The sequence below is a fragment of the Aptenodytes forsteri genome, unplaced genomic scaffold (assembly GCF_000699145.1).
Source record: "Aptenodytes forsteri isolate BGI_AS27 unplaced genomic scaffold, ASM69914v1 Scaffold199, whole genome shotgun sequence".
NCBI classification, from domain to species: domain Eukaryota; kingdom Metazoa; phylum Chordata; class Aves; order Sphenisciformes; family Spheniscidae; genus Aptenodytes; species Aptenodytes forsteri.
This window is the reverse complement of record NW_008795921.1, coordinates 1094039-1110983: the sequence shown is the minus strand read 5'-3', so window position 1 is coordinate 1110983 and position 16945 is coordinate 1094039. Positions and strand designations below refer to the sequence as shown.

Sequence of the window (16945 nt, the reverse complement as noted above, 5' to 3'; positions counted from 1 at the left end):
TCCCCCATGAGGACCAGGGCTTGTGAGCGTGAGGCTGCTCCTATCTGTCTATAGAGGGCCTCATCTGCTCGTTCTTCCTGGTCGGGTGGCCTGGATGTCCGTAATGTCACCTGTCCCTGCCCTCCCTTTAATCCTGACCCATAAGCTCTCAGTTGGCTCCTCATCCATCCCCAGGCAGAGCTCCATGCACTCCAGCTGGTCATTGACATAGAGGGCGACATCCCCTCCTTGTCTCCCCTGCCTGTCCTTCCTAAAGAGCCTGTATCCCTCCATCCCAACGCTCCAATCATAGGAGTCATCCCACCATGTCTCCGTGATGCCAATAAGGTCATAGCCCTGCAGGCGTGCGCATGTCTCTGACTCCTCTTGTTTATTCCCCATGCTACGTGTGTTTGCATAGAGGCATTTAAGTTGGGCCCCCAGTGAAGCTGTCTTACTGGCTGGAGTTCATTTGTACTGCCTGTTCAAGTTCTTGCATGGCACCCATTGACTTGATGCTGAGTGGCTCTGTGGTAAATGAAGCATTTTGCATTTCCAACTTGGGACATGGCAGAAAATAAACAGGTTTTCTACTTAGAAAAAAATTTAACCTTGTGCAGGAAGGAAGGACATTCTGAGCAGTCCCTTCACAGTATCTCCAGGCAAAGAAGGGACTCGTTTTTGTCCCTTAGCACTTCTCCCCTCAGAGCTGGAAGCCAGCCTTGACCTATGGGAGCCCATTTTAGTCTGCAGCTGTTGATTAAGCTTGGATGGACTTTTCCCTCCCAGTTTTCTTGGGATGCCACCATTGGCAACCACGTGTTTATTGCCCACTTACTATGAAAAGGGCAAAGACTGGTTACGGTGGGGAGATGCTTGTGAGCCAGGGGTGATATGTTAAGTGCAAAAGACATAACAAAATATGCCTACATAGCACATACAGAGTATGCAAACTTTTTGATTGTCCCAGATGGATGACCTTGAAGCAATTTCCTCATGTAAATTAGCTCCCCTTGAAACATCCCAGAAAAAATGCCAGTCTCAGTCTGCTGCAGGGAAACTGAAATTCTTCTCATAGATGAAGAGTAATAACGGAAATACAAACTGAAAAAAACTGTGATCTATAGGTGAGTATCAGGGACAGGAAAAATGTGGCTGTAGAGAGAGATTATAGATGAAGTGATCATAGGAAGGAAATTTGTTGGTTTCTCAGATTTACTATCACAAGTTGCTTTCTAAAAAGGAGAGTTTAAATTGCACATGGTATTATTTTGCAACTTTAATATGAATATGTAATATCATAGTATCCAGAGTGGTTCTGTAGCAGCAAACAAACAGAAATGAGGGAAATAATGACTCTGGAATAAGATCAAAGCCCTGAGTCAAAAAAAAGGGGCCCTAGTCCCATATTTGCCAGGAAGTTCCTTTATCTGGGCCCCAGCACTAATGGGAGTTTTTCACCCTACATCTCTACTACAGCTGGTAACAGGCAATGTGTGGGGTACTGTGGGTTTCATGGTGTGTCCCTCCTCTGTCCTTCCCCTTCCCTGTCCTCACTCCTGTTGTGATCCTGTGCCTGTCCAGATGGAGACCAGTTGGAGCACACTGTAGATCCTTCTTTTCCCATACACCTGAATTTCCTTCCAGTGGAAACCGGGATGCAGGAAGGGGTAAAAAATGTACATCAGAATCTTATCCCCATGTGCAGTTACAATGTGGCCAGGGTACATTTTGGGAACTGAAAAGTCTCTGGTCCCACAGTTTTGGACACACCCAGAGGGTACAAGTTGCCTGATAACAGCTTTCAAAAATTAGGGCTTAAACTGTGTTTCTTACTGCCCTCCTCTGTAAAACAGGAATAATACTTAGAGCAAAGCAAGGAATGCTGACAACGTCAGCTCTTTTCATGATCAGACAAGTGCACCGAGAGAATAATTATTTGTCTGTAAGCACCTGATTCGCAGGTGGCTTCAAAATTATCAACGAAAGATTGTGTTAATATAGATATTCTGCACACCTAAATGTTAAATGGCTGCTGTTACAATTAAAAGGGCAAAGGAAGCCTATGGAAAATTGATAGGTAAATGTCTGGCTGAGATTTCTGTTAATTAAAGCATGTAATTTATTAAAACACAGTGAACTGATTCAAGACCATCTGTCCATGGTAATTATAAGTATATATTCCTAATATTGCATCATTTGAGTAATAACCATAGTTGAACAAACAATTTGAAAGAAAGATAAACCCATCAAGCATAAGTTCTTTGTGTGAGCAAAATGAGGACCCCAGTCCTCAGTCAGGAATAGGCCTCTAGATGCTTTGACAATATAAAAAAATATCAATAAGGAAAGGGAATGAAAAGTAATTGAGGACTAAATAGCAGGTTTTAACATGTTTAAAACTGATGACTAATATGCATCTATGACTAAGAAAAACAATATATTGACTTCTCAATTACTCAAGTTTTGACCTTTTTAAACAGTATTTTATTATTTTTACTCTTCCTCCATAGACTTTTATCAGAAGCAGAATAAACAATGATCAAAATATGCATTGGAATGTTTTCCTTGGGGGGGGGGGAGGAAGAAAAGCCTCTTTTTCCCATGACAGTGTCTGAATTTTAATGTAAAATGCATTCTGAGCTAATCCTCTCTTACACAGGCATGCATGCATTGGAATGTTTTCCTGGGGGGGGGGAAGAAAAGCCTCTTTTTCCCATGACAGTGTCTGAATTTTAATGTAAAATGCATTCTGCTAATCCTCTTGACTTCTCAATTACTCAAGTTTTGACCTTTTTAAACAGTATTTTATTATTTTTACTCTTCCTCCATAGACTTTTATCAGAAGCAGAATAAACAATGATCAAAATATGCATTGGAATGTTTTCCTTGGGGGGGGGGGAGGAAGAAAAGCCTCTTTTTCCCATGACAGTGTCTGAATTTTAATGTAAAATGCATTCTGAGCTAATCCTCTCTTACACAGGCTTGTTCTTGCACTGAGAGATGACAGGCTTTTAAATCTGCCAAAGATGAGTTCAGGCCTTTCTTTCCGGCTCTGCATTGCTTCTGCAATACTTGCTGACATTACTGCTACTTAGGGGAGCATAAGGAGTCTACCTTAGTTTAAGGGTGAGCTGTGGAAACGGGAAATGCTGACAGCTGGGCCTCAAAGGTGAAGGAGGACTGATGTTAAAACCATCTTTAAAAGAACAAAATGGATAAGCAAGAGTAGCAACTAATTAGTCAGACTTTAAAGCAGATTCTTTCTATGCTGTAAACCTCACAAATTCACATTAGCTGTATCCATGTTAGTAATTGCAAGACACTAAGGCTATGCCTGTGCTAGTAAATTACATGTGCTCATGATCCCACTGAGGCACACTGTGACTACCCATTTTGTTAAACTCTCTTATCTACCAAAACAGGGTGGCTGCTTCCAAATTGCTTATTGTGAATGGTCCCTGACTGATTACCACACAGCATCTAGGAACTGTGTGGGTAAGGGTTGCACACCCTAGGTCAAGTGTCCGAAGATCCTTCTGACAGGATCCCTTGCCAGGGATCCTTCTCCAGTTTAATAGTTTGGATGCTCAACTTCCAGTTCCAAGGAATGTTCACTGTTTACTTCACCAGTATAGGGAGGGCAGTGCATTTGTCTACTAATATGAATAAATGTGCTGAAGTCAACAGAGTAACTCATAATAATGAATGTATAGCGCTAGTACGTTGTACTATATATGTAAAACTACAATATGATTAGTAATTATTATAACATCAGTCTCTGCATACTCGTATGTATTTGTTCTGTGAAGCCACAGACCTCCAAACACTTGAGAAGATCTGGTGGCTATTTATATGCATAGAGTTGCTTGAGTACTTAAGGGTTTGACATACTGTGGCCGAGACAAAGAGAGACAGTAAAAGCCATCAGGAATGCACATAAAAACATTTAGTTTATTTCTTTTGGCAACTGAAATTTATATTGTATTTCTGTTAGTACTTTACTATGTCCTGCTTCAGAAAATTGGTAGTATGAATCATTCAGTTTTGGGAAGGTAAGGTCCTCACCACAAGATAGGAGATGTGTGGATTGTTGAAAGTAGCTAGAAGCTCACCAGAATTTTAAAGCTAGCACAGTTTTATTGTGTTTTTCTCCAATAAAGCCTTTTAATTCATCTATGGGGATAGTATATTTTATAGTTTCAGTGATGGACACCAAACGTGCAGTGACCTGCTAAGACCTAACCAGTGTGGGGTTAAGGAAAAGATGTACAAGACTATGAGAAGTAAAATCTTCCTTGTTCAAATTCAGAGGATATGTTTCATGAAGATTCTCTTAAAATTAAGCACTCTATCCATAGTTATCAACACTCACTTCCTGGTCACACAGGATCTGGTTCTATAATACAGGCCTGCAGAAAAGGAAGCAAAGCAAGTGAGCAGGCAAGAGTGGGAGACAAAATTAGGATTTATTTTTTACTCTCCTAAGTAATCAAGTATTTCCATATGCCACACAGCAAATGAAACCTGGTTTCCAACTCATTTTCATCTGATGGTGGGATCCTCTGGTGGTGTCACCTCTGATTAAAACTTTTCATGAGGTTGGGACATACAATATTGCTCCCCTGTGTAGATTCTTTTATGCCTAACATGGCTTGGGTTGATGGTATACATTTTCTTCCATATAAGGCTGTAGGCTTTCCCTCTGCTATATTCAACTGTTTTCAGGAAACACATAGGGAACCAGTATGTTTGAAACCACTAGCTTTAAGTGAAACTGGGCTGAAATGGCTAGGAGTTATTTGCAAAGGGAGGACAGACAGACAGACAAGAGCACACATATGCTCAGAGCATGACTGCATCATTGTAATTTCCATAGAAGCTATAAATAAATAAACACAAAAGTCTGATCTCGCTGCACAATGTCTTCCTTAATTGTAAAAGTTCAGCTGGGCTAGAAACCGAGTTAACCACATTTTAATGCTAAACATATCTGAAGACTCATGCTGCAAGCCCAAGTCAAGCAAGTTTGCAGAAAGTAGGCTCCACACCAGGCATTGAATGCAGCCACAACAAATCATCTTCCTTTGCACAACTAGATCCTGAAATGGGGTGCAAAGACCATGCACACTGTGGTGTAAGTGTGGAGAAGCAGAAAATGCAACCACCATCCTGAATGAAAATACGGAAGCTCTGCTGCACCACCGGTGACTCAGACCTGCTTCTTTCACCCCTGCCAAGAAACTCAGGACACCTCCTCTTCAGAAATCCCTGGCCACATTACTGAAATACATGTGCTTCCCAAATTCTGTCAGAAAGTGCACACATCTCTTTCCAGATCTTGGCAGCCTGAAAACACAGAAGCTGAATGATTCTGTGAGGAATAATCTGGAGTCCAGGGTTCCTATGGCTCCATTATATACTCAACAATAGCCCAGCAAAAGATGCTGTTGGTAGGAACTCAGCATATATACTGCACAGAGGAATTTCACTGGGGCCAACTGACTTCAGTGTGAAGGATGATGGAAACCTCATGTTGTGCATGTGTGGTAGGGGAAGAAAGGTTCCCATGTCTCCACCGCAGCTTCTACGAAACCTGTGGGTCTCAACTGCTCTGAGTGGATCCTGTTGCCTGGGTGTCTCGATTCAGGGACAGAGTTGATTGTTTTTCTGTCCGAGGAACAGGATGACTTTGCAGATTGTAATCACTCAAACTGGATTGTGCTGCTCCTCAGGGGCGAAAGAGGTTTCCTTTCTGCCTGACTATTGGCCAACTGAAATCACTTTTGTTTGGGAACAGGGAAGGGCCGGAGCTGTGACCTATGAAACAGATCTGTGAATCTCATGGCTTATAAATGCCAGCAGAGAGAGGCTGGGCCCATTCTGACAGCTGCCTGTAAAAACTATGATCTGATGGCGAACAAAATGTCAACTCCTCTTAACAAAGGAATCACTAGACTGCTGCTCAAAGAGAGGAAGTTCTCAAGTAGGTATTTTGTCATTTAAGTGATACTCTTCCCTACTGAATGCAGGCTTCATCACAGCATTTCCTACTATTGTTGCCTAGCATCTGGATTACTGCAGCTCCCCTCCAGGGGACTAGCATTACAGATTCTGCAAAAGCTTCAAGCACGTAATTAGATTGCTCCCCTAGCAAGCAGAATTTCCTGGAGGGGAAGCACATTGCACCACTGTTCCACAACTTGCCTGAGCTGCCAGCAAGAGCCAAGAACAAAGCTGGTCCTTGAATCTACAAGGATCTGCAAATTCATTTGGCCCATAATGCGTAGCAGTAAAACTTTGGCAGGGCTCTGACGCAGGAGTTGCATGCATTTAATAATGTGCTTTGGACAGCAAAGTCCAAGAAGAGCTGGGCTGCAATTTGGCAGGAAACTGAGCCAACCTAGCAGCTTGGTGTTGCCAACAGACTGTGATCCTGCTCCCGCCTTCCCCTGCACCCTCCTGCTCCCAGCTGGGCCTCCTGCCCCTTCCCTGGAATCGCTCGGTGTGGTGCTCATCTGACCAAGCCAGGTGACCAAGAAAGCTGACTCAGCTCCTAAGCCCAGTAGACCACTCACTTTTTTGCTGGCTTTGTTTTCTGATGCCGTTAGCAAGACAAACTGACCCACTCACAAACTAACTGCAAGATGAATGCTGTAGCTGGTGCAAAGCAAGCATTAATGGCATGTGCCTGTGGGAGAGGAAATGCAGGAGAAAAAAAGATGAGCAGCCCCCTTTCAGCAGCAGCAAGCTGTTAAATTGCATTCAGCATCACATGAAACCCCACCCTTGGGCCTTGCTCATTGCCAAGTCTTTTTTTTTTTTTTGAATCACAAAACCCTACAGTGGGTGATATCTAATCTATTTTGGGACTCAGTATGCAGTTCAAACAGATTTATTTTACAGGAGGTATGGATGATGGCAACCCACTGGGCATATAACAGCCCAAACCGTACCTTGGAGTATGATTCCAACACAGCATAAGCTGCTCTGAATTTGGGCTACTGCTGCCTGATTCCCCTCCCTCCTCACTCACACGTTTCTTCCTTTCCCGCATGTTTTGGCCTCGTGTCTTGCACGGCATTGGTGCCAGTGGAACCAGAAGACAAACCAAGCTCAGGGAGCTGATCTAGCTAGAATCTAACCTGTCAGAAAGTGGTTTGTTTCCTCAGGAATCTGTTTTCTGAATCGGACCACTGCACAAGTCCATCTCATGCAAAGGAATGGGTACAAATATTTAGCTGATGGCATAAACGAAGGAGAGGAAGATACTTTGCCTTTTTAACAACCTATTAGTTTTTTAATATGCATGGTAGGCATGTTTTCAAGCTTAGGCACTAGGAACAAAAGGGGGCGATTCACAAGGAACTCAGGCTGAGTATTTTATCTCTAGGCAGGTACTCAAGGATTGTAATTCATGAGCTTGATTTAGGCATCTCTCTCCCCTTCCAGGAACAGAGGGAGTTAGGCAGCGGTGCATCCTTTTCCTAGCAACAAAACCTCTGAATAAGAGACAGCAGCATCTGTTGAAACCAGCCAGTGGGAAATGAGAAGGCAGAGGAGAGCTGAGATTCTTCCTCTTCTCAGATTTAGACTTCTGCATGTGTGAGACTGGAACATATTTTGAGCCCTCCTTCCTTTCATTTGCTTCTAGATTTAGGTAACTAGCTCTTGCCCTGGGGAACAAATGTATCTTGCTGAAAAATGGCCTCCAAGGAGAAATACGTAATGGTTTGAATATCCACCCAAAGTAAAAAGAGATGGGGGTTCTCCTCAGAGGGATGGTGTTCAAACCTGCAGCTCCCTTCTTCTCAAAGGGGAGCTTCTTACGCCAGAGCTAGGAGGTCAAGCTGCATGAGCCTTCCCTCCCACAGTAGAGACCACTGGACAAAAAAGCACTGAGGAATCACAAAGCCAGGAAAAGCACAAGCAGTAATAGGAAGCCCAATGCTGTACCTTAATCATAGAGGTGCTCCCCTGAGAGATGGAGGTCTTGGGCGCCAGTCCTTGATTCCAGCATAGATTACACTTTTTTATCCAGTGACTACTCCTTAAAGATAGGAAGCCCAATGCTGTACCTTAATCATAGAGGTGCTCCCCTGAGAGATGGAGGTCTTGGGCGCCAGTCCTTGATTCCAGCATAGATTACACTTTTTTATCCAGTGACTCCTTAAAGCAAAATGCATAAGCAAATCCAGGGGCAGGGCTATAGGGAAGGTATTAATTCTCCTTACTCACTAATTCCTTTGATTTTTCAAAACACAAGACATTTGTGCAGTTGCTAGTAACACGCTGTAAATGCCCACAGCTCCAAGCAGGAGAGAGAATGAACGCTTTGTTACTCTAGGAAAATAGATGTGTATTTTTACTGTAGTCATAACAAAGGAGGCTTCAAGCATTCCTCTACATGCCAGTTGGGTTGTCTTTCCCATCACAGATATTCATCTCACTGCAGTCTGTAATGTCTTTCTGTGATCATATGTGATGCATTCTGACAGTGTTTTTACAGTTAAAATTTAATACTTCAAGAAATCCATTCACAGTCTGGCTTTGAATATAGCACGTGAAGTTACTTTAGCTTCCGCATCACTTTCCATTTTATTTTCAGCAAACTTTGGTTAGCATATTCCTGTAAATGTGTGAAACTTCAAATTGGAAAGGACTTGTTTCAATTCTCCTTCTGTTAATAGAAGTTTGTCATCTCTCCAAAAGATAGAGGCAATGGGGTTTGACTGAGGGTTATATGCCCTTCCTACATACTGCTACTTCTGGAAAATTAGCGCATGTCAGGTGTTTGGAAGTGAACACGTGGTGTTGTTATTCCACCAGGAGGTAGGATTGCCAGAGGTCAGTCTGGAACTAGGGACATCGCATGGCTTCTCCAGCAACCTACCTCTGATGTTCAGGTGTTGAAACAAACCACAGCATTTTGTTTTGATAAAAACAAGCCTTGAGGTAATCGGGCACATGGGATTAACAGCAAATACTTGCATGAGGACTGCAACAAACAGACACTAAAATCATGTGAAAAAGCAAAACTAAAGTCTCTCTGCAAAAGTTTTAAGTTTTAAAGATTTTTAAGTTTTAAGGGAAGGATTTATCCAAGTCTGAAACCTTTTTCTAACTGCTTATGTCAGAACAGGATTTCTGTATTATTTCCTTGCATAAATAATCTTAAAAACCTGTATTGAGTCCTCCTCTTGTTTACAAAACTCTGTAGCATTAGGCTATTACTTATAAAAGCTCTGTTCCCTCCTTCAAATTCTGCATGTCTTGTTTTCTTGGCACCTGTGTTCAGGCCAGGAGGAGGAGCTGGGTGAGAAGGAGAGTGTGGCTCTCTTGTGAGGCCACACCTTGGTACCTGGATTGTGTGTTTTCATGAGAGAGAGACAACTGTTTTTCTGGGAAGATGATGGAACCAAAGGCACGTGTGAATTCACATGACGGGAGTTTTATGTGCGTCCCTAACAAGCAAGGGACACCTTTGCAAGGTCTCTGATAGCCTGAGAGAAGTAGAAATCTCATAGGGACAGGATAGCCTTTTCACAGAGACAAAAGCAAGCTTGTTTATGAAATACCTATCTTTCATGAAAAATAAATTTTAAACCTGTATTCCAAGAGAGGTGGTGTGAGTTAACAGAAAGAGAAGGCCTTATGTCCCTAAAACAGCACAGGACATGTGGCTACATGCAGAATGCAGACCTGGAATACCTGACAGTATGTTCCTTGCTTGGGGGTCTGGAAGAATGTGTCATGGTTGTCTTTTGGCCTGAGTTTATTTCCCACAAAACAAAGGTGTGAAGAAGTGGGTGAGGCAAAAGGATAGGTTGGTGCACACCCAAGGCTCACCCCGACATACCAGAGACATGTGTCTGGACTCGGGACTACCATGGAGGCACTCCTGGGTTCTGGAGTTTAGACATACCCCATGAGATTCTTTGATTTTGCTTGCAGCTGCACATAACAGAAAGGTACAGTCCATGCTGGCAGGGAGAGTACAGTATAGTGCCATCTGCAGCACTAACATCTTAATCTATACTGGTCGTGTAGGGAGTTTGAGCTGTTGGGTGAATGTGGAAGGATACTCTCCTGTGACAGTGGAGTGGTCCTATGAGAAGGAATGCAGTTAGTCGATACAACTGCCCACAATTCTATAAGCATCCTGCCCGCATCCATGCTGGATGCAATTCCATGCTTGTGGAAATGCTCCAGGAACAGTAGAACTGTACTGTATTTTACAGGACAAAATGTCACGGCTTAGAAGGCAGGGTATATGGAAGCACTTGGCAGAGTTATCAGCATCTAGAATAAATGTACTTGTGCAGCCCTAGCACAAATGCATCCCCGAGTACTCTGTCCTGCAAGACTGGAATCTGCCAGGTACTGTACACTCAGGCCACAGTCTACCAAAGAGCTTAAGTATGTGCTTAATTGCGAGCAATGAGTCCAAAGCTTAAAGCTAAACACAGGGAGAGACGTGCTATTGAATGGAGGGCAAAAAAGCTCAGCACTTCACAAGATCAACCCTTGGCAAAATTGAACCTTAATTTCTTGAAGTACTATGATTGTTCATGTGCCTTTGAGGCTTGCATTTGGAAATGGGGGTGACTGTTATTTCAAGGTGTATGACTCAGGCCCTGAGTAATCAGAACAAAATCAGAGACAAGGGAGAATTAGAAGCACAAGGGATACTGTGAGGGAAAAAGCAGACGACTGAGTAAAAGGGTTCCCTGGGGTGAACTCCTTGCCGCACTACATGCAAATGCCTGTAACTCACTGCTACGGCATCCTTTTCATTGCCAACTTTATTACAGATCATCTAAGTGTGATTTATGAAGCACCTGGGGACACGAATTACATGCGATCCCAGCCTTGCCACCTTCCCTCCTATTGTAATGACTACCTTTTACTGGGGTGGGGGCAGGGCAGGTGAGGGATGATGAAAGAAATTTGGTGAGGTTAAGAGAAACAACAACATGTAAATTATCCTCCTATCATGACACTTGGTGAGGTTAAGAGAAACAACAACATGTAAATTATTCTCCTGTCATGACACTTTTCAGGGTCTGTAAAAACGTGACAGATTGTGCTGGTTGCTTTTCTTAATCTGTATTCCACAGTGCATTTTGCATATATGCTTTATGTGCCCAAGCTCATGCCTACAAAGCGGCTCTTAACGAAGCATTTTCCAATGCTAGCGTTGCCATATATATAACGTATGAAATTCCGACAAGCAGCTTGGATCTGAGCAAGATTCTGTATCCTTACAAGGCACAAGAGACAATTCCTGGCACAAGAAGCTTCGATTAAACAGGAAAAACACCCAGGATCATTTCAAAATGCCCTGGATATCAGTGATACATTTATTTTATGTATGAACTCTTGGCAGATTATTTTCATTGACTGCCACCTCTCTAGCACAAGGTGGCATGATAAGACTGCAGGGCTTTTGATGACCTCATGTGAATACTATGTTGCAGTTTGAGCTAAAAAGGAGACATGACATGAGTAAATATGAACTGTAGTTAGGATTTGTCTACTGGAGGGAGGTTTGGTGTGAATTTGAGATGCGGTCTCTGATTCTGCATTGACAATGCTGCTGAATGGCTTCCTCCATTTTGGAAGCAGATGAGGTGACTCTCTAAAGGCCTCCCTTGGCCACCTGAAAGCATCCACGTAAGTCACTAATGAGGAATGACTGTTGAATGTGCTTTCAGTATCTATATTTGTGGATGATCAAAACTGTGGAAATAACTTCTCACCTGGTCCTACCACTACCCTTGAACAACTCATCTACAGGCATAATAAATCTGCCAGCACTTAAATGAAGAGCGGGGTTCCTTTCTGTGTGGTATGTTAATGTCCAAATCAATGGCACAGTCCTGAAGGACTGTGCATCCATGCATGTAGTTGTATGGCCTGCTTCACACGGAACAGACTACTACTGATTGTAATAGTCTTTCCCAGGCTTAACAGCTATGAACTCTCCCCTCATTTCACATGGAACCAGTGTTATTAGTAGTTTGTTAGATTTCAGAATCTCCCATAGGATCCTGTTTGGCTGCTGAGTACAAGCCATTCTGTAATTGCTTTTGGAATAGTTTATCATACTGTTTTCTCAGCTGCCAATAAAAGCTTGCCTCACTTCTCCCAAGACTCATCTTTCACAAGTTTTACCTCTACCCATCTCCAACTGCTAGGAGAGAAACCACTTTTTTCGTTTTTGCTCTTGTAGGTTTCTAAATAAATCTTCCTTTTTATCTTCACCCTAGAACTCAGTCCTCGCAGCTAATTTAAGCCAGCTACCTCTATTTCTGGCTGGTGTCTGCTCTTTCTGAATCTCATGGGCAGAAGCTGATGTCAGTTGCAGGCATTTGAAAACCTGTCTGGAAGTTGCATTACCGTGAAGCAGGTGAAAATCTGAGTGGCATCTTGGAGATCAGAAGATGAACTCCCCCAGTTAAAAGACAGGTGACCTAGTCTAAATGGGAAGAGATGACAGCTTTATCTTTAACAGGCAATGGGGCACAATAAAAGGATGAGGGAGGTGTGGGAAGAGATTCATCCTAAGTAAGTTACAGCTCCTATCAGCCTAGCTGGAATTCAGCATGTGGGAGAGCAGGGACTGCTGCTGTCATTGCTGCCCTTGGATTTTTTTGTGAGGGGAAGTAAACAACTCTAAATTTCAGCCTGGCTTCTATAGAACTTGTGTGGGTGTCCCAGTAGTTTGGTAAACAGGTTACAGAAGGAGCCACAAAGAAAATAAGATTTTTTTTCCAAATAAACAAATCTAGCTTAATGAAGACTCAAAATTAATATGTGTTGGGGGGTTACCCCAGGAGTCTCATTATCCCTAATTGGATGTTTTATTTCATGAAGTAGTCAGCGTTAACTTTTAGCTTGGTGAGGGAAAAGATCTCATATTTAATTGCCCCAAAATTTTCCTTTATTCCTGGGAACACTTGGCAGGATTGTGAATATCTCTAGTGGCCAAGCTGTCAAACAAGCTTTCCCTTTTCAAAGGACATTCTATTATTTGTTTTTGTTTTTGTTTTTTCCTCCCCCCACTATCCAGGGCCAGTTTTGATTCTCTCTCCCACTCAACACCTCCTACTTCATAGGCAGCACCGGTCCCAACAAGCCCTCCAGCAGACTGAAAGCCACGACTGCTTTCTGCCTGGGTGACTTCCTGTCTTGAGGGCTCTGTGCCCAAATTTACACCAGCAGAAATTGTGTAACTCAGGTTTAATGTAGCTCAAAGCAGAGCTAATTTTGTGCTCGAACACTCTGGAATGGCGTACCAAACTCTGGTTTTGGCCGTATGTACTAGTGTTTCACACTCCCTCCACAAAAAAAAAAGCTTTGGCTTGTAGTATTATCTATTTTTACCTCATCTTTAACCTATTCTAGAATTACACCGGCTAAGCAAAACCACCTTTTTTTTTTCCTTTCTCATCTCATCGGTCTAAAATCGCTATCCAACGTAAGTGAGCAAGGAAATAAAGATTTCTTTTTAAATAGCAGTAAGAAATGGATGATTTATCAGAGGCATTTAAAAATATTAATGGTGTAAAGACAGCTTGACAAATAAAGGATGATTATTATCATCTCCACAGGCCAAAGTACAGCTGTGGCATCCTTCCAAGCAGTGCTCAAGATGGTTGATTTCTATTTTAGTTGATATTTGACAGAAAGGATTTTATTTTTACATTATCTAGGGGAAGTGGAAATGAGTATTTGTTCTGTCCTTTTTCCTACTTGCTCTCCTTGCTTATCCTCCTGCCTTTTATTTGTACTGTTTGCAATGTTTTATTACACATGGTCAGACACCTGAGAGCCTTCAGGCGTTACATATCTTCTGTAGTCAGTATTTTCCATTATTATTTTAAGGTGTGGTATAGTGAACACTTACCAACTGAACACTTGATGTTTAGTGTCTGGAACATATAAATAAGAAGACCGCTGAAAAGCACTGTAGCCTGGAAAAGATACAGACTGAAACTGAAACACATATCTGCTTTGGGCTTCTTGGGTTCTCTACAGCTCAACTTCCAAGTTCCAAAGTGATCCTCTAGTTCATGAAAAGTAAGGTAGGAACACCAGGGATTAAGAAATCACAATAGTATGTTGGAAGAAAAGGCTTTGCACCAGAGGAATCCTAGGCCTGAATTTCACTTAACAAGGAATAAGAGTAGCATCCCTCGTTCCCTCCCCTGGCCACGTATTCCCTTCTGTCTAGTGACCTAGCAATGGCTAGCCCTGAAGTCAACTGCTTCAACAAGCTCATCGGACAGAAAACAAATCCATCAGAAAAACTCGTTTGCTCACCTGATTCATTCTGCAGTCTCACAGTCACTGGACCTCATGTAAGGGGGAGCGAGACGGAACACATGGCTGGAGAGAGATGGAGAAGACTGAACTTTTCAGCATTAGCCCACAGTCATACTAAATTAGTTGTAACATAAAACCACGCTCTGAAGGCATGGTTCCATACGATGAGGTTAGGTTTCACTCACTAACCCAGAAGGAAATGAACACCCCCTCCCAAATTAAATGTTCCTCAGTCTTGTTACTGAGTTGAAGTGGCTCATGGAAGCATATGGCAAACACCAAGGAGGAGCTAAGGGAGGGTGAAAATCTGCAGTTGGGAGATGAGGAGTCAGCAACATCTCAGCTTCTCAGCGTTGGCAAACTATTAGATCAGCTCAGCTGCTCATGGATCTGTCTAAAGGAATAAGTTTGCCCTGCAGATCATCACTTAAAGGCCCATTCTGGAAGAGACAAGATTCAACTGAATAGGATAAAATAAACTATTTTTGCTTGTGCTAACAGGTTCTGAATAATACATTCTGTATGCCATTGAAAAGACAATCTGAAATGAAAGAGCTCTGAAATGTCTAATAGTCTCACTGTGGATGGAAGGATACATTCATGGCCACACAACCTAAAATGTTCTTAGACTACTGAAAAAAATCTGTAACAATGCTTACTTATTCAGGAGGGGCATGAGCTTTAAAGAAGCAGATCTGGCTCAAAACCAACACAACTATGAAAAAAGTTTACTTAGGGGAAAGAAGGCCAAAAGCACTGAAGAACTGAGGAAACAGAGGAACCAACACTGGGGAAACAGAGGCTCTGTTGTTCTGTACGGGCAAGTGTTTCAGAAGTCTATTCAGCAAATTATCCACTCAGTCTTAAAGCAATGGGCCCACGGGGCAAGTTTGGGGTGCGAGCCCATTTCACCCAGCCTTTCCCTTTGTCCTGAAAGAGACGGCCCCTCTGACATGGTCTGAATGACTTTCTGTGTCTTGGCACAGGCAGGCATTCCCTGATGCCTCTGGTCTCACTCTGTCCTCCCACATAGAGGCAGGAGCACAAGTAAGTCTCTGCCTATGAACCTGCACTTCCCAGCCACTGCTGCATCCCCTGAGCAAGGAGAGGGCTAGGACTGGACAGTAGAAAGCAGATAGATGTCCATGTTGCCTGGAAGAGGGGTGGCAGTTTGAAAAGTGGGGAGAGAAGGGTGTCTGCTCCAGTGAAAGACTGACGGCATTGGCCTGGTTGGGTGGGAGTAGTACTGCTGTCAAAAGGAAGAGGGGGAACAGGCTCCTGGACACAAGGAGAGGGAAAGATCAGCCTACAGGAACCTCCTATAACCGATGTTCACTCCTTGGCCTGTCAAGTTTGGGTGTCCTCTTAACGCCCCAAGCTTTTAGCTCTAGTGAAACTAGTATTATGGCCCTGAAATATATCAGAAGTACTTCAGGTCCAAATAATTCAGATATCAAAATGAATATGAGGAAGAAAATGATTTAGCGGAAGGATTGCTTTGTTTTTGAAGTTGCTATTTCTTTCTGTTTATGCACCCATCAGACACTAACAAATCAGTGAACTGGATGCACAACTAGACAGCATCACTGATTACATCTTTCCCTGAACAAAATCAGGGAAATACTGGGGGGAAAAAAAGCAAGCAAAAGTTATTTAAAAGGCAGAACTATTTGATGAGATTTTATCTACTATGCAGTTTAAAGAGAATTCCCAAACTATCTACAATCAGAACATTGAGGGTTGTTGTATATTGTAAATGAATTTTAAATTACTCCTGTTGGCAGAGTTGTGATCTTCTCAGGGTTGCCAAATCTCATTGCTTTATCACAAATCTCATAATGCTGAATCACTTATTTAAACCACAATTCAAAGAATCACTGACGAATGAGTTTCTTGCCTTTTTTTTTTTTTAAGTAAGTGTAAATTTCTCAGGGACATACTTATTGCAGAAGGTAAAAAGATAATCAGAGTAAATACCAGAAGAGTCAGGGATGTTGTCATTCATCTAGTGCTTTCTCTAATCAGGAGAGAAGAGAATCGCTGTTTGCTGGCAGGTTTTGCAGCTGCCTGCTGACAGCAGGACGTGGGGTCTGGGGACTCCCTGCTCTCCCGTGGAAGTGCTTGCCCCAGTTATAAACCCTGGCCCCAGATTAGCTTTCACTCCGTGCTCCCTCATCTGCCCTCCACCCCGGCTTCTCTCTCAGTCCCTTCACATTACTGAAAGTTTCATGAATATAAAAAATTCCACTGGCTTCCCTGTGACCCCACCCAGAGATAGAGGCCTGTTTACAGCACCAGCCCATATACAGCAACATTTAAAAAAAAAACAGTGTTTTTTAATTATAGCTCAACTGCTGACAGGATCGGGGGCAGGATTTGCATCCGTTACCTGCCCTGATCATCGTGTGCAGACCTCTGTAATGGATGCAAAGCTGCCTTTAGCCTCCACGGATAGATAGGTCTGCATCAGCAGGTCAGGCAGGTCACTGCTAGGTCCTGTCACTTATGGAACAGACAGCCCAGGTAAAAGGAGCTCTTGGCTCTGTCTGATTTAAAACTCGGTTTTTTGTTACATTTTCAGTATCAGCCACATAACTTTCTTCAGCCATTAGTACAGCAACATTTCTTCCTCCGT

At 42.8% G+C, this 16945-nt stretch overlaps 1 protein-coding gene across 1 annotated transcript in view; it reads right to left on the bottom strand.

Annotated features, from left to right (window-relative positions):
- ITM2B (integral membrane protein 2B) overlaps nucleotides 1-14382 on the bottom strand; it is a 57961-nt gene extending 43579 nt beyond the window's left edge. The window contains exon 1 of the mRNA XM_009284905.2: nucleotides 14308-14382. Within this exon, the coding sequence (XP_009283180.1) occupies nucleotides 14308-14316 (9 nt within the window). The 5' untranslated portion in view covers nucleotides 14317-14382. The remainder of the gene's footprint in view (nucleotides 1-14307) is intronic.
- Nucleotides 14383-16945: the final 2563 nt, after the last annotated feature.